The 27,464-nt window shown below is 40.8% G+C and overlaps 1 protein-coding gene across 1 annotated transcript; it reads right to left on the bottom strand.

The window, feature by feature from the left end:
• Window positions 1–5,441: 5,441 nt before the first annotated feature.
• slc7a10a (solute carrier family 7 member 10a) lies at window positions 5,442–27,464 on the bottom strand. The gene is made up of 11 exons (XM_029497618.1): window positions 27,293–27,464; window positions 19,317–19,521; window positions 18,324–18,475; window positions 10,696–10,821; window positions 9,921–10,074; window positions 9,632–9,755; window positions 9,407–9,510; window positions 9,162–9,258; window positions 8,848–8,997; window positions 6,751–6,928; window positions 5,442–6,590 (listed from the first exon to the last, which is right to left on the bottom strand). The coding sequence occupies exons 1-11, from the start codon at window positions 27,396–27,398 to the stop codon at window positions 6,490–6,492; spliced, it is 1,497 nt and encodes a 498-aa protein (XP_029353478.1). The 5' UTR covers window positions 27,399–27,464; the 3' UTR covers window positions 5,442–6,489.

Raw genomic sequence — 27,464 nt, 5'->3', positions numbered from 1 at the left:
CATCAAGGCTACTGGCCAGTGTTGTCCTACTGAACTAGGTTGTGTGATATATCATCTTCTTTGGCTTCTTTCTCTCCTTAAAAAAAGCTGAAGTTTTCACATGCTGTGTTTGTATAAAGGCATTTCTCTCACTTTGAGATCTATATTTGTATATTTTGTGCTGACAGAGAAATGCCACCATGACACTGTGCTGCTGTCTGATCAAAACCCTGCTTGAAACATAACAGCTTTCTGTTTATTAGTCATTGTTTTCCTGTGCCTGCAATTATTAAACTTAAAGCTGGTTATCGTTTCTTTTTTCTTTTTTTTTTTTTTGGTTAAAATTCCATAGCTACAATTATTTTTATCTGGAGGGGTTTTTCAGTAATATATTATTAGTACTTGAAGGGACTATTCATTTTTATCTAAACACAAATATCGCCATGCTAGCTAGCTTAATGTTACACTGCTAACAGGCTATATCAGGTATAATGTTTCCCTCAGTTGCCACCTTACATTAGCATATTAACATGCTAACATTAGCTTTACTGGCACCAAACAGTCTCTCAGAGAACATGGAAGGACACCCATCAAAAAAGAGCACATAAGAGCATCAGAACTGTATCAACAGAGGTCTTCTTTCACTTTATAACTCACTTTCTTGTCAATATTTATATTGTTAGCTTGAGGCTTGAAAATATAAAATCAAATCAGATTTAAATCATAACAAAGTTACATCAAGGCACTTTATATATAGAACAGGTCTAGACCAAACTCAGACTTAACCGATCCCCTGATGAGCAAGCACTTGGCAACAGTGGCAAGGAAAAACTTCCTTTAAGAGGCAGAACCAGGCTCGGGGGGGGACAACTGCCTCGACTGGTTAGTGTGTGTGTGTGTGTGAGAGAGAGTGAGTGAGTGAGTGAGTGAGAGAGACACGGGGTTGGGGGAACAAAGTTGGGTAGAGTAGGGAGACAATAGAAATGATGCTGTATGGAGTTCATGATGATGTGGGAGCAGAGTGGCCCACTAGAACCGTACGGTCATTTGACAGTACGTGCAAAATATCTGTTGACACATTTTGCCGTTGTGACTGTACAGACTCGCTAATAATCAAATTCTTAATTTTTTTTTCTGCAGAAGATGAAGTGGGAATACATACTATTGGCCTTTCTGTTTTTATCTCATCAGGTGGCATAAAGGCAGAAACTCCACCAAACATTTCACCCCCATAATGTCTTCCATCCTTGTAAACTGAACAATCATCTGTAAACATGTTGTAAAAAGGGCTGAAATACTATTAATGTCCACCAACAAGTCCATATCTTGGTCAATGAACATTGAAAAAAAGATGAGAATATTTTAAATAAATCCTAGAAATTTATGGGTTTTTTTTTTTTATGTTTTTATTTACAAAAATAATGCTGTAAATATTATATGAAAGAGTTTGGGGAAACCGGAGCACCCGGGGTAAACCCATTATCAGAACCAGGGAATGGTCCACCATCCACATGGCGATGGAACTTCACATTTTTTTGGCTGGTGTCTTTGTTACTGGGATGTCTAGCAGATGTTCTTATATTGTTTGTATTGCTTGTGGTCTAATCTGACAGGCTTTCAATATATCTTAGGAATCTGTATAAAGCAAGTGAGGTATACCAGGAGAGTGAACCAACGACTACAGTGATTCTTAGAAGGACACTCGTGATGATATGTAGCAGTAGAAGGACAACAGTTTTATCTATGCACATGGTCAAAAAATGTGCAATTCCTACTCTGGTCTGGAATAAAACCATTGCAGACCTTTCTCTGAATGTGGACAGAGAAGATGCAATCCTTTCAGCTACCCAGTGAGACCCATTTGCAAGTCTTTCCCTGACTAGGTTCAGAGAAGAGCCAATTGTTTCTTTGGTCCAGTAAAACCCATTTACAATTCCATCCCTAACCATGGTCACTACAGTTGGATTTCTTTGTTGAAAGGAAAAATAAGTTGGTCCTCCAGACTGCCACAGAGAAGTTGCTAAATATTGAGAATTTCTTCTGGACCATGTCTTTCGCATTAAGGACAATTTGTAATCAGACACAAATGGTGCTGACAAGCTTTCCGTTGCTTCATTTTTGGATAAACCTTTTGAAGTTACTGTGTACAATTTCAAAATCTTTTGTGTCTCGGAGTGAAGTAAAGTTTTTGACAAGGCTTGTCCATTCAAGGGGCAAAAATCCTGAAGTGGTAACGGCTTGGGGAGGACAGGAGACGGCTTAAATCTGTCATGATCAATGTCATACCTGTGAATCACAGTAGAACTGCAGACAGCGCTGCCATCCTGTTGCCTTTGCACAGTTTCATCGCTCAGACAGTCCCAGCATGTGTCCTGAGAGCGTAATCTGGGTCCGCTGTAGTTCCTGGCCTTTTCTGGAGATGGGACATGGTCATCTGGACATGCTTGCAGCTCATCTATTGTGAGGGAACTGGTAGAGTCCAATCCGAGAGCAGTCTTGACGAGGCGGCCTGCGGCGGTGGTGACCCAAGGCACCAGGGCCAGGCCCACCATGAAGATCGGCATGTTGTCCACAGTTTTCGTTGTCGCTGTATGTTCTTTAACTAGAACCTGAGTGGAGTGCCATCTATGTACAACGTTCAAGTGCGGACGAAGATCAAAGAGGACATGCGTCACAGCCCTTAGCGTGTGACGTCAGAAGTATTCTCCCGTCGTTAATCAAACAATGCAGTTGTGTCGTCATCATTTCCGGGTTAAACTCGTCGTCTGAAGGGGGGGTGGGGACTCGTATCTGTGCATGTGTTGGTTTGAAATCAAACTAAAATATCTGCCGGCTTATTTAAAAGCCGTAATCCGATCACAGAGCCGAAACTACGGCAGGTCTGTAATGTAAGAAGTCTGTTACACACACTGCTCGTTCATCAGTATTTTAACCTCAGAATGAACCACGTGCATTATTTCAACTACATACAAAGCGCATCGACTTCATGTTGACATGTTGACTTCTTACTTATCGTCTCGGCATGACCGCCTGTTCACGACACTGCAGGACTGGCAATACATATATTATTAACAAATAATATTAACATGTCGCATCCTGTGCCGACACATTTTATCGTGTTGTTCTTTGTGTCACTGTATTTCTTATGTAAGGACTGTTACTGCGAGGTGTGCGTGTGGAAGACGACTTGCGAGCAGGCTGAGCTCAAACTTGGCGCCCTTGGAAGCAGAAGGAGGCAGGAGAAGACGAGAGGTCCATTCATTTTAAAGGAGTGGTTCATTGTATTTAAAACTGAGAGAAACTGTCATCGAGCTGCAATTCATAGCATTCATTCTTTAAAAACGGCAATTTCAGGTAAAATGCATTATTTAACTTTACTTAAATGTATTTGTTTAAGTTTGATTTCTAAGTATTACTTACTGAAATCTGGTACTTTGGCATTTGCATTTCTGTCATTTTTCATGGTTTTCACGGTGTCAGGTGTTAAAATGCCAGTGGTGAAAGGAGGAGAGAATAAGAGTAGAACACCAGGTGAAGCTCGACAGATGCTGATCACCTGTGTCGGTGGGTGGAGGCCTGAGCACCGCTCCAGTCTGCAGCCAGCGTCTCTGGGGCGAGATAAGTTTTAAAACCAATTCTCACCCTTTAACATTTCAGGCATTTGCATGTTAGCCTGTCAGCGTCTTTGTGTGGTCTGTATAGTAGTTATTTTTAGAAGAAAGCTTTTAGTAATTAACACTCTGTGAAGCCACCACTCTCTACCTCCCCATTCTGATGGAAATGGCTCTGACCCTGGCCCTTGTTGAGTGACTTTCTGCAGGCTGCAGTGCCCTTTTTGGACAGTGTAGCGGTTTCCTTAGGGAGGGTCTTGAGTCCTTTGCAGCGCTGTTTTACGGGGTCGTGGGAGGTTGCCTGTGCCCAGTAGGGTTGACCTTTGTGGAGTCTTTTCACTTTGAGTGCGTTATTCCAATAAAAGCTCTTTTCTGTTTCTACATCTCATGTTATCTTTGGTGAATATTCTCTTGCCTCTGAAACCGGACCAGGCAGTTTTTCAATTAAATGTGATTCACTTGGATTTTACTCATTTTTAAAAAGTCAACCTTTGAGTCAAACAGCAAAGTCTGATACTCTGCTCAGTTCCTTGTCATTAAATCAAACCAAACCTGTACTCTCCAGCTTTTCCTCACTTTTCACCTTTGTGCATTTTTATTCAGTGCAGTGAAAAATTATGAATAATAAGTGCTTAACATGATGACATTCCTTTTTTTTTTTTTTGTAAGGTCCTCTTCCTCAGTGGTCCCTCTGCAGTACGCCGCTGAAATGATCCTTTATTTCAACAGCCACGCTCTGGAACTTAAATTACAGCTACAGACATTTTTTTTTTATGAAAATAAATGAATGACTTAAACCTGCCTTTCATCTTCTTTTCTGGAAACCTTTGTTGCAGACAGTTGCTATATGATTTCCGCTTTCATCCACTGCAACCTGTCGATGGGCTCCAGCCTCATGTGCCCCTTTAAGGATAACTGGTAAGGATAATGGCATAAAACGTAAAGCAATGATTAAAATTTGACATATTTTGCAAATTAATACATTCTCCAGTACTTCTTGAAACTAGCGACGTTTATATTGTGAGCTCAATGTGAGTATCTGCACACTGACATGTTTGCAGTGGCAATGCAAAGTTGTAGATGTTTGTTGTTCACCACGGTTCGGTTCTCAAAGCCCCCCCCCCAAAAAAAAAAAAAAAAAAAAAGGTTTCTCAGGAGTTGCTATATTTAATAAGTAATTACATTGTTATCCTTGTACAATTTTACACTCTTACAAAACACAGAAGTACACACATCAATTGTACAGTATATATCACAACATGTCTGGGGAAGGATCTTTGTCGGAGTCTGTGACACATTTCTCTTTTTTTCCCTTTAAACAGTATTTACAGATCTCATCTGACCTACCAGTGCCTTGAAATTGCAGACAGACATGTTGCCTCAAGTGTGAAACTGTGGATCTGATGCATGGGGGAAATTCCCAGAGACTGTGGGCATTGAAACGTTTCAAGCTGTGCTGACACTTGCTGAAAAAGCCAACCCTTCATATGTTTTGTGCACAACATAAAGGGTTCATGCTATAAGACATTTCCCAAATACATGTCCACACCAATATCTCTGGCACCACAGTAAATTAGTGCACTGTGTTATGGTAGTGGTTTCTAAAAATACAATAGGGGATCAATTTGACCACGATAATGTGGAGGGAACTTAGTATTCCAATGGGACCAACATCAATACATCAATCTATTGATAACAGGAAGTGGTCATGCAAGTCAATTGGACTAGGACAAATCACGGTAATGAGTCAATAGCATCATAGTTAGTCAGCTGATCTAAGGAAAGTCACAAGGCCAGGGATCATTACAGAGTTGATGTGTCTTTGGGAAAGAAGGCAGGCTCGTGCGCTGCCAACCAGCCACCTGTTTTCAATGTTTGTTTTTTTTTTTTTCTAATGTTACCCAACAACATGTTCATGATAAGTACTGTGTCAAAACAGCAGGCGATTTATCTGAAATCAAATAACTGTCGTGGCAGGTCAAGCACCTTGTGAGAGTTCACAGTGGTATACCCAGAGATGACATTTCTAAAACAATACACTCAAAAGAGGCTTGCATTTTCAACTTTGAGACCAAAGACACTGGTGATTATTAGAAGACCGGAAGAACACGTCAGCAAGTGTTTTAACAAAAACTGGCTGGTCTTCAACCAGAAGTCACCAGGGTTGGCCCTCTTGTCTCTCCTGTCCTGTAAATATTGCTAGGAAAGTTGGATGTCACGGTGGAAGTCAACGCTCTAATAACAACATGAAGGCACCTACAGTTTCTCTCAGGAGAGAGAATTGATACAATAAGAAAGAGAAAAAGCTGGTGAAGTAAAAGGAATGGCCAGGTACTGTAGTTAGGCAGAGATGCAGACAGAAATATTCATTCACAGGTGACAAACAGTAAGCATCATGTAAGCAATTAGTGAAACAGAGCTGAAGGTAGCAGCAGTATTAGAGAGAAGTATTGCTAAGTGCAGAAACTGCTGGCAAACTTACCCCATGAAAGTTATTATGCACTCAAAATACCCGCACAAACCAACACTGTATACCCACACATACATTTCATAAGGCACATTAGCACAAAAGGTTTTAGGTAATACAACTAAAAGATCTCACAGGTGAAGCAGAAAAACACAGAAGCTCCTTGAGTGAATCTAAGGGAGAAAATCAGATGACGGTCCAGTCTTTATGAAAAGGAAAAAAGCACAGAATGGGTAGACAGTCCTACCAAACCAACAACAACAAAAACATCCTGTCTTCAGGATTTAACATGCTAACACACTCAGCATAACCACCCTCTTTTTTTTGTACAAGGACTGCATTCAAGCACACAGGTGAAATCACTAGTTCACCATTCACAACTGGAGGAACAGTTGTTGACATAACGGAGGATTTCCTTTTTGACTGCACTGTTCAGTCAATGGCTTTGGAGGCAGTGAGTGGTGAAGTCTCTGAAGGGTCTTCCTGAGGAAATACGACATAACACAACTTCTGGCCCATGTATGTGACTCTTTCTGCAATATAAAGACAGGAAGGAGGTGTTTTAACTGCAATAGGTCACTTCTAACATATCAAAAAACATCCTAATACTTATTCACAATAAAACATTTTAGAATGTTTTTATGTTCAAATATAATGCAAATCTGTGTTTGATAGTGGTACAGTCCAACTCACCAACTAGCCTGTAGATCCATTTGGGTTTTTCCTTACATCTAACACCCAAAAAGTACACAGGTACCCCAGTCAGCATGATGACCATCCCCAGGCCACAGACCACTGGCTCAGAGTACAGACTGAAGCACAGCAGCACTGCCCAGAAAACCATGTAGGTGACGGGGATCAGCAGGTTTACCTGGACATCAGGAAAACAGAGAGATTTACATTTTTCCACCTCAGAGATGATCAGTAGGATTCTAGAAAAGTAATTTATGGGACAAAATTATTACCATTTGATTTATTATTTTATTTGATTTATATACCCGCAACCTTATGCAATAAGCTGGCTCAGTTTCTGGCCTGGGGCCGTTCTGTGCGGAGTTTGCATGTTCTCCCCGAGTCTGTGTGGGTTTCCTCCTACCGTCCAGACGTCATGTTTGGGTTAATTCAGTGCTTCTCAAAGTGTGGGGCGTGACAAATGGGAGGAAATTTTCAATTTCATGCCTGTCTTACTGTAAATGCTTTTCTTTACTGACAATAAAGATAATTCACTTTGAACAAAACACTCACACGCAAACAAAGTAATAATTAATGGGTAAAATGATTAATGAGCATTAGGAGACCGGGAGAAAAATGGAACCTGGAACTAAAGTGCAAAAACAATGATTGACGTTAATTGCAGCGGGACAACAAGTTAGCAGGCAGCTGTAAGCAACATGGGGGGTTAGAGCGAGCACCATCACATACACACAAGACAGACGGGCTAAATCAACCAAAAACCCAACTGAAAAGAAAATATTCTGAGAGCTATCTTGGTGTAGGATTCACAGTTGCAGTTCAATAAAATGAAATGCGACGGGGTCAAGTGGGGCTTAAAAATCCCCACTTGTTCAAAGTGGGGAATGATGAGAAAAGTTTGAGAACCACTGTGTTAATTGTCTGTAGGTCTGAGTGTGAATGGTTGATGGACTGGGGACCTGTCCAGGGTGTACCCCGCCCTCGCCTGGTGTGAGCTGGGATTGGCTCCTGCAAATCGATCCGTGACCCGGAAATGGATAAAGCGGTTGAAGATTAATGAATGGATTTAGAAAATGAGGGCCAGCCGGCCAGCTGGTGCTAACCACAGGCAGACGTGAGTTCCTCCTGACGCCAGGCGGCGTTTCTTTATTATCTTTATTATCTTTTATTTCTTTATTAAAAAAGACAACTAACATTGTTTCAGCAGGGCTGCTTCAACGGACAGTGGCTCTCCCAGCTAGCTAAATTCTAAAGCTAATCACATTGTGGTCTCTGTTAGCAAACAAGGCCGCAACAGCTAGCTAGATAGTTTTTTGGATTAATATTTAATCCAACTTCATACAAACTTAATCCTACTTCATACAAAGTAGAGTTTGACGTTAAACTTTTTTGGTTGAATAAGCAGCTTTATAGTTCTCTGCAGCTAACTTACTGTTTCAGATTTTGTCACTTCTTGGTGTGCTCATCATTACTTGCAAACTCTTATTTTGAACGATCTATGGATGTTTTAAACTGTTGTTTTAGTGTTTAAATTTCTGTTCCTCAGAATGTTTTGTTAGTTTTGAACTCTTTGGATTTATATTGAACATTTGACAATTTCTAATTCCAGATGTCACAATGACTAGTCCATAGAGAGCAGAAGGGAAGGAGGCCGAAGGAGCCACAGACAAAAAGTGTCTCTGAAGGTAAGTGGTGGATAACAGGCAGGGAAACAAACGGCCACCAACAGATATTCTCTAAAAGGAGCAATCAAAGTGAACAAGAAGACTCAAGTCTTCAAGGAGTATAGGAGTATAGGGGGCAGGTGGATAGGGCAGCAGAGCAAATCAATGGGAAATACACAAGGATAAGGAGTAAAGCAACCATAAACACACAAGGCTGAGGCATTTCAGAAGTAAATGGGAAGTGAAAACCCACAAGGCAGAAGTTGGCAGATATGTGAACAGAGGAGATTTGGCAAGGGGACACTAGTTCAGCTAACTTCAGGTAAAAAGCAGAGAGCTATGTCTTGAAGTTAACAAAAGGTTATATTGTGTTTTCAACAGAAACAGTTATTTTTCTTCCTGCCATGAATCTGAGGTTATCAGGTGTCTGTACCTTGATGGGTCTGGGTAGGTTGGGTCTTTTCTTGCGGAGGTATAGGAGGCCAGCGATGGTTACCCCATAGGACAGATAGTTAATAAAGGACACGTAGTTGATCAGATTGTGCATTTCTCCAATACACATGATGATTATTGTAGCAATACACTGTGGGACATGAGCAGAGGTATAAATATTGACAAAATGTTAAACCAAGGTTAAAACATTCCAATGTAGACCATCTGGAAGTATTGCTTTTCGTTGAGGTCAGTCCTGCTGCTTCCTATCATTGTGAAACTCAAAGTAAACAAAATTGGCAATGCAGTACTCACACAGACAAGCAGGGCAGGGATTGGAGTGCAGTTTTTGAGGTGAATCATAGCCAGTAGATACGGCAGGTGACCCTCTCTGGCACCTGAGAAACACAATCTAAAGATAGACAGACACAAACTCAATGTGTATGTGAGATTTACTAAAGTTTTCAGGACTCCTGACGACTCCTGACATCAATGTTCTTGTTCTAAAGATCATATCATATTACAGCTAAGGTTTGGTACATAGCATGCTTCAGTCCTACCTAGAGGAGGTGAACAGATATCCATTAATTCCTCCAAAGGTGGAGAGTGCTACAGAGATTGGCATCACCCAGGAAAACATTCCCAGCAGCTTTTCACCAAATGTCTAGAACAGTAAAACAAACAATGGATCAGATAACTGGCTTTAGCTGAGTGTTTTCCATCCATTCACTCTTGTTTAACAAGATATATGAAACATTGACTCTTGGAAATTTCATACTGCTTACCACTGCCACCGCATTAGAGGCCAGCAGCTCCTCGGGAGTCATGGATGAGAAATAGGCGATATTGGTCATAGTGTACACCAGGGTCACCAGTGGAATGGAGATGTAGATAGCACGAGGCAGGTTCCTAATTATAAGAAAAACTATAATATCAGTCAGGATGATGATTCAAACATTATCTGATCTTTAGACAGTAACTGCTTTAGCCTTCACACAGAATTAAAAAAGGCATTATGTAAAAACTCAAAATACTATCTGTGTGTGTGTGTGTGTGTTGGAGCACAGGCCATACTTGCGTGGGTCAACAACCTCCTCAGTGACATAGTTGAGGAAATTCCAGCCACTGTAGGCAAAGGAGGCCTGGAGGAAGGCCAGGGCTATCTGCCCTACTGAGGGCTCCTGATGAAACTCAAAGGCCACGCTGGGCTGCAAAGCATCATAGTGACCTGGAGGCAGGTAAGAGATTAACAGGGGCACATAAAACAGGGCTTCATTTAGCGCCTATCTAATATTTAAAATTAAATCACAAATCACAAGTTTATTAGCCTCATATAATTTAAAAAAGGAGGCGTATTAAGCTTTTACAGTTTCACCACTTTAAATAAACGTATGTCATTGCACAGCTGCGTCATCTTTACAATGATCTCTCATTTAAATTTAAAATCACATTGTTCCCCTGTATCATGTTTAGCGTAGTTAAACCCAAAGAAACCAAATCCTGATCACTACATTTTTTCATATAGCCTTAATATTCATAGTTACTCTTAATGTCACTCATATTAATAATTTCAACCAAGAATGTCTAGTAAACCTTCATGTTATACTTCCTTCTGTGCACCAGGGGTCGCCAGTGTCAAAAGATTGGTGTTGGCGTAACAAAATGTATAGCTGTCTCATTTTCTCTGTGTAGCTACATTTTAAGAATTTATTTGGATCCTGTAGAGTTCATTCGAACCAGAGTGTAACCACAGCACAGCAGTTCCTCTACCTTCGATTAGTCTCATCACTGTGGTTGTGTGTGTGTGTGTGTGTGTGTGTGTGTGTGTGTGTGTGTGTTTTAAAGTTACCTCTGCCGATTTGGATGAGTCCTACCACTATTATGAGTGCCAAAGCGAGGAGTTTTCCTACAGTGAAAACATCCTGTATCCTTGTCGCCCAGCGCACACTTGAACAGTTCACCCAGGTCAGGAATACTGCACACAGACACAGACAAATACACCTATGAAATAACTTAATGGAAAAGCAGAAGAGTTATGCACCGACTTTGGTAATGCAGTTTGAGATTCACGAGCTGAATGATAGCATGCGTGATAGCTCTGATTGAATCAATTGCTCTGACTTTTGAAGGAGGCCTTTCTCTGAAAGATTCTCTGCTCTCTGAACAGAATCACTGGAGCTTGTTCGTTTCTCATAATAACACCTAACCGCCTTAAAGGTTCATTCTATTGAGATAATTATTACCCTATCTCTTCTTTCTGAAGTACAGTTTTTTTGCAGAGTATTATAATTACTATGATGCCACATTAAAGTTGACCTTTAAACATTTGCATATGAAATTACAACATTTAATTTTATCCCCAAAAATATGTTTTGTGAGGTGACCTTGACCTTTGACCAACCAATTCAAACAAATCAGTGAGTCCAAGACTCATTTTGCCCCAAAATTAGCAGTCAAGTTTTTTTTAAACATGGGTAAACCATGTGATCTACTCCCATGACTTCGCCTGACAGGACACACACAACCGCTGTTACAGAGCACACACTCTGACACAGGGCAGACGGAGCAAGCTGTTTGCTGCTGTGCAGACTGGTAAAACAAATTAGACATGTCTGGTCCCAGGATAGATGCTTTTCTCAGGGTTGGAGCCTCCTTGTGAGATGATTCCAGACTATATATCTATGTATCAGTCTTTCTGTGCGGAGTTTAAATGTTCTCCTTGTGCGTGTGTGGGTTTCCACCCACCGGTGACTGGTGACTCTAAATTGTCTGTAGGTCTGAGTGTGAGTGGTTGTTGGTTTCTGTTGTCTCTGTGTGTTGGCCCTGTGATGGATGGGCGAACTGTCCAGGGTGACCCCGCCCTCACCCAATGGGAGCTGAGATTGGCTCCAGCACCCCCCGCAACCCGGAAACGGATAAATAGTAGAAGATGAATGAATGAAAAATAAATAAACCCAATTTTTCTATCTATGTATATATGGGTGTGTGTGTTTATATATATATATATATATATATACACATACTTACATACATGTGTGTGTGTGTGTGTGTTTGTAGATAAATACATCTCCATTGTGATCATACATTGAATAATATTGTACATGACTGTGCCTGTGAGATTTCAAATGGCCAACCTGTATTGTGGTGCCATTCTCATATTAATGTGTAAGTGCAAATTCCATATCATGTCTTATAGACTCAACCTCCCTCTTTTCAACAACATTCACATAAAAAAAGAAGAAAACATCTGGCCCAGTGAAACATACCAAACACTATGGAAGTGAACACTTCCTACTTCCTGTTTCCTAATGGCATATAGTGTGTGTGTGTGTGTGAGTGTGACGGTGTGAGTGTGTGCGTGCGTGCGTGCGTGTGCGCCAGCATATATGGGTATGGGAGTTATCACCATGCCATCCATCACCAGGTTTCCCTCCCACCGCAGAAATCTAAACAAACTGCTTCCGCTGGCTTGGGCACACTCTCATACACACACGTGTGAATTTTTGGCAGGAGGTTTCGGTGGCACCGGGCAGAGCTTTCTGTCCCTTAAAACACCACTGTGTTTTATAGTCCATTACCCTAGAAGTGTTACATGCATTTCCGCTCCTGTGTTCCTGTGGAACCCCCTCCTCTCTCTCTCCTTCAGCTTCCCTCTGTGGTAACCCTGACAGGAAGGAGTTGCCAGCAAGCTTTTAATGTGACAGCACAGGTAAATCTGTGTCCTGCTGTCAAGGTTTCTATTGCAGGCTGCCTCAGCACCAGAATACTAAACTTATTGCTGCTTTAACTTTTAATGGATTCTGATCCCATCTCGGCGCATATTTATCAGGAGGCTTTAACCTCGGACACGCCTCTTCTTGGTCCAGGATCTGGTCCCTGGAATCACTGAACTGACAGTAACCCCCTCAGACCTCCCTGCTTTCTATCTGTCCCCTTAAACTGCAGTAAGGGATATAGTCCGGGTGAAATAAATGTGGAAACATGCTGACACAACCAACACATGACGGGCTGTTAAGCCAAGATGTTCAACTCTAGATAAGAGGGCTGCACAGACCTACGGGAAAAGCTCACTACATGTTAAGTCATGAGCAGAACTGGGGCTGCGCAATATAAGCCAAATTACAACATCCATACAAGCAAAATCACAATATGCATGGTTGTGCATTCACAGCATAAAGGTATTGTGGTGCTGTAGAGACAGCATGTTAATCTCCAGATGTCCAGATCTCCAAATCTCATGTTTCTTTGGTGCACGACCCAAAAAGATCACATCATCGTCATTTAAAATGTTAAAGTAAAACGTGGAAATCATGAAAAAAGAAAATTCTTTCTGTAATGGCAGTTATTGCAGGTAAAACTCCTCCACTGACAACATTAGCTGTTCACCCTCAACGAATGTCACAGTGAAAATAGAACTTAATTCTGAGAAACCGACGCAGGCATCTCGACACTCGTCATGTGTAGACATGGTTATGAATGAAGGTCGACAACACTAGTGACATTCTGCTTTGTTTATGATGTTTTTTTTCTTCAGCCCTTGTTTTATTGTTTACTATGTGATTAATGGAAAACACTGTGATCTTAGTGGTTGATATTTTAAATGCAGGAAAGGCTGTTCCCTTCACTTATCTTTAAATCTGAAGCTCTATGTATATTATCTGAGGCATTCCTTTCTCCCAGATTTAGTTTTTCTTCCCTCTGGTTTTTCCATTTGCAGAGCAGTTTTAGCTTGGGGTCTGGTGACTGACCATGTTCCCTCAATCAAACTCTAAATTAAGTTTGTGCATCCCAATATAACAAGTCTAACATACATCCTGGGAATCATTGCCAGGATTAAACTGAAGTCGCTCACCTTAAGAACCTTAAGCACAAAGAAATTATGACACACATTGTACCTGTTCAGCAAACTCGGCTTCTGGCACATGGTCACTTTTTTTTTTATTTTTTTATTATTCATTTTCTTTGTCAACTATTTCCCAATTTAGTGAATTATTTACAAAATTACCAGTCAAAGGTAAGCTTAAAGTACAAGGCCAGAATCCATTCAAATGGAAAATGGACTGTGGTGGCCTGGCAGGACACAGACAGCCCGGCAGCTTTGCAACACAGATCATCCCGTAATGGCATTTTCAGATTTTATATCATAGTTTGTATTGATAAGAAACAAAAATTACAGTTTGAATATTTATTTGAGTGAGGACAGAATTTCGTAGGATTGTGAAGTGGAATATGGATATGGAATATGTGGAAAAAAGGACAGTTTCTTTGTGAGGGGAAAAGGCCCAGTGAGGAGACAGAAGAAGAGCCTGAGAAAGCCTGATATGAGAGGATGTTACTCATGTTATGTTGTTGCCGCGATGTTACGAGGACGCTGCTAATAAAGTTTCAAACGAGTGCACAGTGGAGTCACTTTATTACAAAATTTAGAAAATAGCACAGTTTTTATGCCGATCGTATCATTTTATTTTGTTGCATTTATTTGCTACACCTTAAAGGCTGGTCTTTGGTCTATTGTCTGACATTAAACCGGTCCGTGGCGCAAAAAAGGTTGGGGACAGCTGGCATAGAGGGCATTAGTTGGGCTGACATACACTAGTCCTCTCTCTGAAAAACACACCCAACTGCCTCTTCAGTTTATCTAAGTGAGGTGTGAATCCCTCCTCCTTTGAGAAATAAAAAATGTCATCACATTTCTAGTGATTGTGGTGGATGATGTGAAATGTATGATGACAAGTTCAAATAAAACTGGCAATAATCTTTTACACTTTTAGAAAAGAATAAATGGGAGTTATTGTTTATTGTTGCTAATCATTGGTTGCTTCCTGTTTGGTAAAAGGGATGCATTTTTGACAAAATATAAATGGGTTTACACAGTTAATCTCTTGGGATGGGTCTTCCGGGGACATTGCTGTCCTGCTCTGTGGTGTCCAGTGCTCCTGTAATTGGATGAACACAAGCAGCCTAAAACTGGACCTGTTCGGTTCTCAAACACACGCACACACACACACACACCCCCCACACACCTCCACACACCCCCACACCCACCCCTCGGGTCACTTGTGACTCTCACGCAGTACACTCTGTAGGGAGGCAATGAGAGGGGACACATATCCAGACTGACTTGCATTCATGAACCCTTAACTAAGAAAAGTTCAGTCGACACAACAGGGGCCTCAGAATGTCTCTGCTGCGCAGAACAACTTTTAATCCACTTAAGCTCCCTGAGTGTTTCAGAAAAACACAAAGTGCTGAAAAAAGTTTCCATTTTATCTTAGACGACAAAGATGCCTCAGTTACTTCAACTGATTGATCTCAAGTTGAATTTGTTCCCTGATGAACTGGACTTGGGAGGTTTTATTTTTTGTGTGTAAATTCATTATGACACATGTTCCTGAATTAGTTTGGAAGCATGTGAGTGACTCACTGCATACACTGCAGTCTAAAGCTAAAGCCAAAAGAACATGCGCCCTTTGAGAGAGAATAGCAATCTGCCCTTTACTCTCAGGGCATGCTGTGGGCTGGTCTGCAGCAATATTCCCACGTGTAAGAGTAGAATAACTAAACGAATACTATTCATATCAATTTCCTTTCCATGTGTCTTCCCTGTGATGGAGCTCGAGTGAATCTATCTCCACGATTGCCATGGAACCTGATATGTTGTTTCCTCACTATTAAAGTTCAACAAGACTGAAGCTGACGTTAGTTAGGGTGACCATAGTGTCCTTGTCTGAAGATCTGATGGGTGATGCTGTGGACCAGAGAGGAGGATGGGGGGTGGTACCAAACAGCCAATGGGAGCATCAGACCGCCAACCAGAATGTCATCTGGCCAATTGGATCCCCAATCATTGATATGCAAGGTGTCCTGCCCATTTCCTGTTTCCATGGTGCTCAGTGACAGGAGTGTCACGGTAACCACTGCGAAACAATGCACAATGGCGTAGACACACCCTCTCATTAGCGGTGTCCTCAGAGGCTGGCACCATTATGTAGTCTGACACTCATACTGACACGCATACACACAAAAAGTCGTACCACACTCAAGAGTACAACACAGAAACACACTCAGCACTAGGCAGCACTTGTAACATTCTGTTTCCAAAAATGGTGGAGGTGCATTCTGCAAATGCTAACCTCAGCCTGACACGCACGCTCTCTTACGCACAGATAGCTGATCCTCCTTTGTCTTTCCTTCTCTCCATCCAGCTCAGACAAGACCAAACTGGCTTGCTTGTCAAGCAGACACATGGACAGCCTGCTTTTTGCCACCAGCTATTTAAATACATATAACTGCACTCCAACATTTCAAGGAAAGGCGTAGAGCAGAGGCTGAAAATAGAGCACAGCACTTCATAAAGAATGATCAAATGACAGTGGCAGTCATCAGCACGCTGAGGCACTCTGGCAGTATCATAATATCCCCAAGCCAAGAGACTGACATGTTGATTTCTCCTTTGTAGTTTTGTGGCGTTTTCCTTATTTCAGAGTCATAGAGTTGGGTGGGAACAGGTTGGAGGTTGCTTCAATTCACCAGGCAACCCTGAAACGGTGAGCACTTTTGAACTGATATCATTCAATGTTGCGTCAGTTTTTCTTTTGCAAATTGGCTCTGACCCGTAGTCCTGTCGGAAAGGATGTTTGTACTAATGTTCCTCTCACTGGAAGTCGCTTAAGGTCATATGATCATTTAAAGTGAATGTGAAGAGCAACAGAGAGTCATAAATGTGATACTCTAGATCAGCACAACATCATGACGGAGGCCAGAGTTGCAGCAGGATCCTTTTCTCCAGACAGACTACCAAGAAACCCGCCACCAATTCATTATCTGTCAGTGTAATCTTTCGCTGGTCAAAATAGTCAAGTTGTCAAAACCTGGTCAGGATTTCAGTCATCATCAATCAGATTTCAGCTCCCGTACAATGTGCCCGCCACTGACTAAGAACAGTCAGCCACAGTTCTGAAAAACAGGGCAATGTTTTCATTTTTGTTACAGTAATCGTTCAACACTCCCAAGAGTTGGATGAGAGGATCAGAAGTACGTTTAAATACTGAGCAACCACCAGGACACAGTGAGCTTGAAACTGACAAAGAGCTAGCTTAGTTTAAGCTGGGTGATCTGGCCGCAACATCATATGACAATCTTTTTAGCTAAAATGGCATCCAATCATTCAAATCATGAGTCTCCCCACTGACTGAGCTGAACTCCCATAGCACATGTTTCCTGGATACAAAGTCACGTCAAGTTGAAGACCAAATTTACAAATTTGTGCATCTTGTTTCCGCTCCGCTCCATTTCACTTTATTCTGGAAGTCCTGACCAGAACTTCATTAAGGACCACCCTAGACGGGTCACCAGTCTATAGCACAGCTGACATATAGAGACAAACAAGCATTCATGCTTGCACTGACGGGCAATTTAGAGTTCCCAGTTAATCTCCAAACTGTGAGAGGAAGCTGAATTGCCTTGAAAAACCCAATATAGACAGAACATGCAAAATTCATAGAGGAAAGCCCCAGACTTGGGAACTGAGCCCAGAACCTTCTTGCTGTGAAGCAACAAAAATACACTGTAACACAACACAATGAGTCCGCACAAGTTGTACAAAAGCTGAAGTAAAGTTGGGCCTGAATAGTGAATAATGGAGTATTATTGTCACCTTGAGGTTTGCAGGCAGTTCCTTTCCAGTTTGGTCTAGACCTGTTCTATATGTAGTGCCTTGATGTAACTTATGATTTGGTGAGATATAAATAAATCTGATTTTGATTTCATTGATTTGACAAACCAATTCCTGGATGGATAGCTCACAAAATTTTGAACAATTCCGAAACTGGAAAATGCTCATCAGCACTTGAGGAAGTACCCAACTCCCTGACCACACAAAATGTAAATGCATTTGGATAATACACACATGTAACATCCAGTTTATCAGCTGGAACCTCAGTCATTTAAGTCTTTTCTGATGTTGAGCCTCTTCCTGCCATAAATGTAAAACTACAGTTATTATACCTACACATTAATGTTGCGTTCCTGAAGTGAAAGGTTAAACATTTCCAGCTATCCAGCTGTATTAAAAACTGCATTACAGTACATAAGACAGCTCTCACGCAAAGCTGGACACATAACTTTGCACTGTCAAGTGCTACTGTGTGATCATGGCAAAAATTGACTTGACTGAATTTTAGAAACATAAAAAAGGAGAGAGTCTGCCAAAGTTTTCTACTTCTAACTGTATCTTTGAACAGTCACTCTGGCATCTGACTTTAAATTGAATGAAAAGAAGCATCCATTGTCTCCTAGCCTTTGCCCTGAAAAATGTCCAGCTTCCTCATTAGAAAAATGATTTGATTAAAGTGTGATGCACAAATTCACAGATGATCTGTAGGGAGGGCAGTTAAGAGCCAATACAGTGAAAAAAACAAACTTCAGAGATTAAACAAAACAATTAATGTCATATGAATAAACAAGTCTGTGACTCACATATGCAGATGGTGGCGAGGAGTCTGGTGGCAATGTATGGAGGCAGGCAGTCCTGGAAGGCTGGCTGCAAGACGTAATTGGAGAAGGTGAGTGCGATGACAGCCAGTGTAGTTGGGTACATGATGAGAACAGCACTCCATAACAACAGGAAGCTGCAAGACAAAGAGAAACTGGGTTTCCTATGTGCCAACAAACAGCCACTTGCAATTTTTAGAAATGGTGTTTTATGAGAAAGCTTCTGCTACAAGATTGCGGGACTGATATTTCAAAAGGGAAAACCCTCACTGCTCTGCTTCTATCACAACCTGATGAGCCCCGGCCACTGCAGCAGTTGCATTAATTATAGGACGCAGTGGTTGAAGCCATATGCTTTTTTAGCAACATGAGCAAAGTACGCCTCAACTTGACCTCTCCTGTGATAGCCCGGCTATTTAGATTAAAATCTTAAATACATAAATAATACCAAGCCACAGGGTCAGATTTTGCTAACCCTTTTTTTTAACCTTTTTAAACTGAAAACTGCTGCATTGTTCTTTGTTTTGGTTGGTCTTTGGTGCAGCCAATTGTTGACCACAGTTAATGGTGAGAAAAACAAAGTTTGATCAATTTGTAATGTAATGAAGCCATTAATTATGAGAAATGTTAAACTGTCGTTTCACAGATTTGTGTTGCAAAATTATTACCTAATGCATCCCTGTTGCCGCCAGCCTCAGATCACACTAACTTAAAAATAATGCATACTAACTTTTTTGTCTCAGTAATCAGTGATTCCTATAGAACCGAGGGGATGAGCCTATGCATTCATTCAGGGATTTTTTTATCTGTATTATTCCTTGTTCTTTTTTCTAACCCTTCTCTTTGGTTGGTTTAACGTGGTGCTTTGCTTTCCTGTTGTAAACAAGAAAAAAATTTGCAAAACAACATCACATTATCAAACAAGTACCTGCGCAGGTATGCACAATGCAGCGCATGTTTGACCTTCCCAGTACTTACCCTACCAGGCCTCCAAAGATTTCTGTCACATAAGAATAGTCTCCCCCAGACTTGGGGATAGTGACACCAAGTTCAGCATAACACATGGATCCAAGGGTACAAATCCCTCCTCCACAAACCCAAACGATGAGTGACAGGCCCACCGAGCCTGCATGCTCCAACACTCCTTTAGGAGAGATGAAAATCCCAGAGCCGATGATGTTTCCTAAGGAAAAACACAAAGATTAAGCTTATTTGCCCTTGTCTGTAAATAATTAAATATTACTTAGAATTCAGAGCAAGTCCTTTTGCAAAGCCTTAACAATGGATACAAAACAATACTCCAAATTTAGAATCACCTGTTGTTTGATACACCTCACCTGTGCCAAGGTTTTTGAGAATGGCAAAAGGGCAAAAATCAAACCTTAGTTGGACAAAGAAAAAAATATAAAAATATAATCAGCCAAGAAATCTCAAGGATTAAAACATCCAAACCATTTAAATTAAATCTCGAAGGATTTGCTTCAGCTGACCTTCATTTCATTTGATGACTTGTACAATCTCTGAAAACCACCTAGCATCAAATCTGATTCTCATCACTGAATTTTGTTTTTAACATATTATTTTTAAACATAATATTTATTTTCCAAACCCTTTTAGTGACAGTAACAAAGCTAATGTAGATACACAGTAGGAAAAAAAGGATGAGACTAAAATCTGCTAGAGAAAAAGAAGTTGGTGCAAGTGGATAAAACATCCGAGGCTTCACATCACATAAAGATAAGGAAAGTTTCCTCTACTGTCAATTTTAACTGGAAAACAACCACTTTTGGCCTGACATTCCTCATTTGGTAATGAGTGTCTTTGTATGTAGAGATGTTTTGACGGACACAACAGCACGCACAGTCTTGTCCTCAGGCCTGGAAGCTCTATTCTGTCTCCTCAGTGTTTAGTTCGGTCTAGAAAAACACTCGTCAATTAGAGGGCTTCTTGGGGATTTACCTCATTTTCTGTCAAAAGTCAGATGATTGCATGAGTTTAAAACAGTAAATATTTCTTCGCTCAACCTATCAAGCACACCATTGCTTTATCTTTAAGAAGATATCTGTAAAAAAAAAAAAAAACTAGTGCTGCTGCATGTGATAATTTTTTGACTTCGTAGAAGTAAATCTTAGAAACAGCCAATAGTGTAATTGCTAGATGGTGTCCTCCTTGTATCGGAAAGCTGTCAAAAATGTCAGTCTGTTTTTTTCCCCCTCATTTTCACAGAATTGTGTCACTGTCTTCCCATTTGAGCACAAAAACAAAACCACACAGCAGCGCTCTCATATATAGACTATGGGTGGATAATGCACATGTACAGTATTTCACACGTTTTCAAGATCTTAGTGCCAAAAACCATCCAGCAGCACATACAGTGATAATGCTCAGTCACCCATTGGTCATTGAAGCAGCCATTCATCTCTGTTTGTTTATTTATCTATTTTTATGGGATGCAATAATCCTGTTGATATAATTAAATAACTTAAACTCTCCACTTATTTGAACAAGTGTAATATTTTAATCATACAGCTTTGATTGTTTCTCACAAAACTATGACTGAATGTAGACCACAGAGTTTCAGCCCACTGAAATACTATATTTTGGTCACTCTGCACAGCAAATTGAAAAGTGTTAAATTTTGGGTGTTGGTGAAATGTGAGCAAGAGTTGAGTTAATTTTACTCTGCATAGAGTCAAACTGCATGTGTTTAACACTTTTTGGTGTTCAAACAGAGTCAAAGCCCAGTGTGTTTAGATGAAATCTGCAGGTGTGTTGTAACGTGACCTCTGAACTCTAACCGGTGTAACTGACTCCGCCCCCTCCGTCTCCGACTGGTTTCGGTAAAACTCGGTTCTTCTCTGCGTTTTTCGGTGAGTGAATTCGTTTATGTTGCCATTGTGTTTTGACATCAGTGTTTTTCCTCCGGCACCTGGTGTTTTTTGGATTATAGGTCGCGTTCACGCTGTCGCATAGCCACCGCTAAAACTCATCGTTTGATCGCAAACGCCGAAGTTGTGGTGAAGTTTTGTAAGATTCAAAAGCTAAAGTAACGCCAACTTAAGTAGCGATTTGGCTGTTAGCATTAGCGCTAGCTAACATCAAACAGTAATGCTAACCGCGACCGTACGGCACAATGTTGTTCTGGTGAGACACAACAACAACAACATCAGCATTATTTTGTACAGGTATCTGGGGATAAGGTGTGTCTGTAGGAATATTTACTGCAAGTCACTTCTGTGCCACCACAGAGCTACAAAAAGATGAGTGGATAATTTATCGCCACAGTGTTAGATTAGCCTCTGAAGAGTCAGGTGCCCTCAGAGTTTGCTTATAATTCACAAGTTTTTATGGTTTTCTGTATTTAGTTTGGTAATGGTATATTATCTTTTCATGGTTATTTTATTGATAACGAAGATTTTATTTGTGTGACATCTTTTGGGTTCCCTCTATGACATGATGCAGTAATACCTTCTGATGTTATGGTATGGTAAGATACTTTTGCTGTATAAGTTACAAGGTGGCCAACGTTGACTTCGTTCATTAAAAATCACAGATTTCATGACATGCTTGATATAGCAGCTTAATGTGATTTTATTTATTTATTTATTTATTTATTTCTCCCAGTAACAAACAAATTTAGTCTGCAGACTAAACTTCTAACTGAAGGTGCCCTCATCTTGACTGATGAATCAGGTACTGAGGTTGACGCAGACATTTGATGAGCTGATAACGTCAGGGGTACGAAACTTCAGGATTGGGAATTGCCATGATACAGTAAAAGGTAAGATCATTAAATATGTATTTGGATGAACTGACTCAGTCTTGGTCATTGTCATTAAGGGGAATGGTCATGGATGTATGAGTCTGTTGTCGTTCAGTGACATCTCGGTGGCCTGGCACTTATACCGATCCAGATCAGGCTAGTTTTGTTTTTTTGTTGGCCTATTACTGCAGGTGGAGGCAGCAGCACATATTTTATCAACGTAAAAAAATCTATATCAGTTTAGTTAACTCCAGACAGCCCTTTCCATAAATATCCTAATATCTTAAAATATAGTTTAATCTGTCATACTATGAATTGTTGAAGCACTTAAATCAGTATATATATTTTAAAGTAATTTCTCTAATTTCTCTAATTTAGAAATCTCGAGACCCCTCAGCATCACCAGCTTCTTCTGATTCATCAGGTTCAACAATTATCCTCTCAACCACAAAGAATAGGAAAAGGGACCTGAGAGAGCTGGAATAAATTTAAGAACACTTACACTCAGTAAATATTATATTTGCTCACGCTAAGAGTTTGAAAAAACATTTTTGCAGAAGATTGATACTGTTCTGAGGGTGAAGAAATATTCAAAGAGTATGACAAAACTAAAACACTGTCAGATGCAACACGCAGACAGATGGTCAACATACTGATTGCAGAAATGACGGAATCATATGGGTAAGAAATCATTTAAAAGCAGTTGACCAGTGATAATATACACAGATTAGATATTAATGTAATAAATATTTGTTTTGAAAGAAGGATTCCACCCATAAGTGTACGGACCAGCTGTGCACTGGGAATTGTGACCCTTTTTCCATATCTCCAAGATCCATACTCAAAAAATGGATATGTAAGTTTCAGTGTCCCTTTGAAGACAAAAACTGTATTGTGGCATTTCGGTCATTAGACCGTATTTCCTTTATTGATTTTGGGAATGTTTTTGACTCATTGTTTTATGTCTATTTGTTTACGTGTGTGAATGCTTGTATGAACAGGAACATTACTATGATCCTGATGCCAATACTGGCTATCTCTGGAGACTCAAGACAGTCCAACGAAACACCAGTGATGGCTTCCAGGTGTGTTCCAGGTTGACTTTTTGACTGATTGATTGTTAATATAGTGTTCTCCCCTATCCTTACTGATGGCATATGTTACCTAAAACATTTGATCTGTGACCACCATAATATATTTAAAACTTTGTTCCCTGAAAAGAAATAAATTCCCAAACACCATTTAATGATTCACTATCCAAGATGCATTAAAAAAATTGGCCCGTTTATCCATATATGGTGTATGAGATTTGAAGCGAAACACACATTTTTTAAAAAGTCTATAAAAAAGTTTAAAAACCTTATTGTTATATGTTTTGAAACTGTTATTTGTGGTGCATGTTTGAAATAAATGTTTCAACCAAACTTAACCTTTATTTTTGCAAACTTTCAGAAGAGCCGTTACGCCTCACAGCGTTATTGTTGGCATAACACTGATTTAGAGTTGTTAAAAAGTGCCTTCAGAGAGTTGATGTTTAACACTTGTTTAGTACACTCAATTAGTGTTAAGATACCAACCCCCCAAAAAGAGTTTAATTAACACTTTGTGGTGTGGACAAGCCTTCAAAAGTGTTGGAATCAACTCTGACAGAGTTGATTTGCGTGTGCTGATTTTGCTGTGTGTCACTTGGAAACAGAAACAACAGACATTGGTCAAAAAACAAATGTTTGTCTCCCAAGTTACCCGAACTGATGGAAAACATTAATTTAAAAGTATCCAAATTGTCATGTAAATATCATAAACAAAGTTATTATAGAGGGAAACTATCAGACCAGCAGTTATGCTGTTTCTATAATTTACATTCAGACTATAATAAACAACAGAGGAGATAAAAGAGGCTTGTTTCATACCTGTCCGAGGTACGTAATGACACTATGATAATTATATCTGAAACCGGTCCAGCCCAATGGGGCCTGTGTGGAAACATTTAGGTCCAGTCTCAGCTGTCCCCTAGCAGAGATAAATAGAGATCCCCTGGAGGCTAAGCCACAGACTAATAAACCATGTCATGAGTTCACATCTATCCTGGCATTCATATGTCATCAATGCTTTGATAAGAGGAAACAAAGACGGAAAACAGCTGTCCAAGCAAAACTTGTTTTGCGCTGTCCTGCAGTGTTTTCGTACTTTTGGAAAACTGGGGACAAAGTTTGAAAATGCTCAGTAAGGCACACCACACACAGACACGGTTGGATCAGTTCTCCCTAATGATTCCGAGCAAAAGGAGGAGGACTGAACGGTGCATTTATCACTGTCAGATTTGATTGTGGAGGCTGTGGTGAGATGCAGAGCAGTTACATAATGCCTATGTTGTGTTTGTTATGTCATACAGTTTGGCATCACAGAAAGCATGAATCAGAGTCCCACTGACCCTCTCTAGCCGCCTGCACTGGCTGAGATTAATCACTACTTTATTCAAATTCACAAGAGCAAAGAAACCTCTCCATTAAATCTTCTGTACGAAAACCACTCATTTTAATAAGGTGTGTGAAAATGTTTTACTTGTAATGTCTTCTTTATCGAAAAGACATAATTCATTATAATAGTGGAACTAATTCTGCTAGCCTTTTATTACCTGTTTACAATAAACAGGTTATAAAAATGCTTTCTGGCTAATAACCCTTATGTAATTTTAGACCTCTCTATGGCCATGTACTGTGCAGGAACCCCAACTTTGCTGTTCTGCAGCCACATAACTCCTTCATCAACCTACTAAGCTGTTGCCAATTCCTTAACCACCTCTCAGTTTTTATATTGCCGCATTTACCTGCCCGACTGTACGCTTTGCATTCTGCACTGGAGCTGGTTTTTGTCTTTTACTACCTGCTCCTTTCCTGGTTTATCTGACTGCCTGTTACTGAGCACTAACTTTGCATTCAGTTTGTCCTTATCTGCTACAGCAGAAATTTCTTTTCTTTTCTTCAGTGCCATTGAGTCTCCTAAACTTGAGCCATGACAGCAATGAGTGCAACGAAAGTATGTGCACTATCGAAATGTAAGCAGCAGCAGTAGGAGTTGTAGCTGTAATAGTAGTCGGGCATGTGTACTGACAGCTTCAATAGTGCTCTTTACTAGAGTGTGGTGTTGGATATATGAGTAGGCAGTATTTGGTAGGTAGTAGCTTGACTCGTGTTTTGTGTGAAAGCTGCACAGGCTTCACTCCATCTGTGCTGCAGAAGAAATTAATTTCCTTTTTATAGTAATAATGAATAGATCAAATACATGCTGTCTGATGTTCAGTCAAGATTCACCAAAGCCTTTGGGTCATATTGTGAGTCTTGCAAAGGATTTTGAATGTAATTCTGCATTAAATTGCCATAACGAAGAATCAGTAACCTGGACATTACTGGGTATGTTTTCTTTTGAAACACACTATAGTTGACCTTGGTTGTCAAGATAAGCTGCTAAATGATAACATGACTGTGAAAAGGGCCACACCGGGGCCCACTCCTTTGTTTGACTGTCTCTGTTGGGCTTCTTATTCCCCCTTTCCCATTCCTCTTCATTTCAAAGACAGTGGCCATTTTCCACGATGTTAGTGATGGAGACCTGCTTTGCCAGTGAAATACTTGTCCTTTGGTCTGTTATGCTGAGCACCATAAATATAGTATAGAAAATATACAGATGTGTGGGAGCTACAGAAACCACCAGTTCTTTGGTCCAACATCTGGCTTCAATTCCCAGTCATCTCGTTCTGTTGTGCCATGCCTTTGATTTCGAGGGGGTCGCCTACCCGTGGTTTACAACATTATCATTTGGTGAACCCATCTGCAGACACAAGTAAATACTTTTTTTTTTTTTCCTCCCCTCAGTGGTACGTTTCTAATGACATCTTACTTCCACGAAGGGCATCCACTTAGTCTTGTGACTCTGCTCCCCCTGTTACATAAAAACAGTCATACAGTGAGAAATAACCCTAACCCTAACCCTCAAAACATGAGCTTCTATCCCAAGACCGTCTTAAGCTGTTACTTTCCGAGTAGTCTGTGCGGAGTGTCACAGTCTGTTTATCCACTCAGATGTCACTTTCTATTTATCGGATCTCTAATGGACTAAGGTCTGTTGCTACATCTGTTTTGAAATCTCTGTGTACGTATAAACTGACAAATCACTGCAAAACAAATCTACCTATGAGGCACCTATTGGTATGCATTCAGTGACCTGAACCTGAACTCTTTCATATCAGCCATTCTTTCGAAATCATGGATGTTCTCGTACATCTTGTATATTTAGAGCAAGCTGGTGGAGCAATGCTGAAGTCTGGACAGCCCTAAAGCCCTAAAGTTCACATTGAACTTATAATAAAAACTTCAAGACCAGACTGTCACACACAAAAGTGCTCTTTTGAAATCATGATCATTTTTCCTGTGTTGTGTCCTCCCCCTGCGTCCAGATGCAGAGGTATCAGGTGGCAGCTGCTCTTTGAGGAACCCTCTGCATTAGTTTCACGTTATAGCAGCATGTAAGAATCATCCTGTAGAGCTCATTGATGTAAATGACGCTTTCTGTGTCACGGAACATGGTGACATTCAACTTTCACTCATACAGGAAACTAAAGCAATCCCACTTCCCGCTAGAAGCAGACCTCACGTTCTCTGATCTAACAACTGCTGGTCTTACATCAGAAGTGGATAAATACACACTGTGGGCGGGTTTATTCAGGGGCCAGCATTAATGCCTTGCTAGAAACGTGTGTTTCTAGTGAAGCTGAACCTGCAACCCCGGCAATGTCCTAGAGGAGCACGTGCCTTTCAAGTTCAACATAAGAAGATCCAGCCACGTAGGCATGTCAACATCCAGATCATAGCTGACTGATGCAACAGTTTCCTCACATTACCCGCCAAATCCCGGCACTAAGATCTGCTCCCTCACCACCATCAGAAGAGGCGCATCCGTGCGTAAAAGCCGGCTTCATGTGTTCTGGTGGCGCTACACCACATTTGACCTGAAGCCTCAGAAAGTGTGAGAAAGCCTGCAGCCCAGTTCAGACACAGGCAGACGCCTGCTGTTTGTTCTGGTACTGTAACTGTAACCAACAAAGGCAGCGCTACACTACACATCCGCCACGTGTGTGTGACACGTTTCTCTCTGCTCCCCATCAGACATGCTGGAGGAAAAAAGTCGCACTCACCGATGATAATGGCACAGGCGCTCAGAAGTCCTATCTCTTTCTTCAGAGTGACTCTGTCGCTCCCGGGCGAGTCAGTATCCTTCTTCTTTTTCTCTTTGTCCTCCATCTCCTCCGCCTTGACAGTGAGCTTCCTGCCGCCTCGGTCCGGTCCAAATAGTGAACACTGAACCGC

The sequence above is a fragment of the Echeneis naucrates genome, chromosome 3, assembly GCF_900963305.1.
Source record: "Echeneis naucrates chromosome 3, fEcheNa1.1, whole genome shotgun sequence".
NCBI classification, from domain to species: Eukaryota; Metazoa; Chordata; class Actinopteri; order Carangiformes; family Echeneidae; genus Echeneis; species Echeneis naucrates.
The sequence above is the reverse complement of the archived record's forward strand: the minus strand, read 5'-3'. Positions and strand labels throughout refer to the sequence as shown.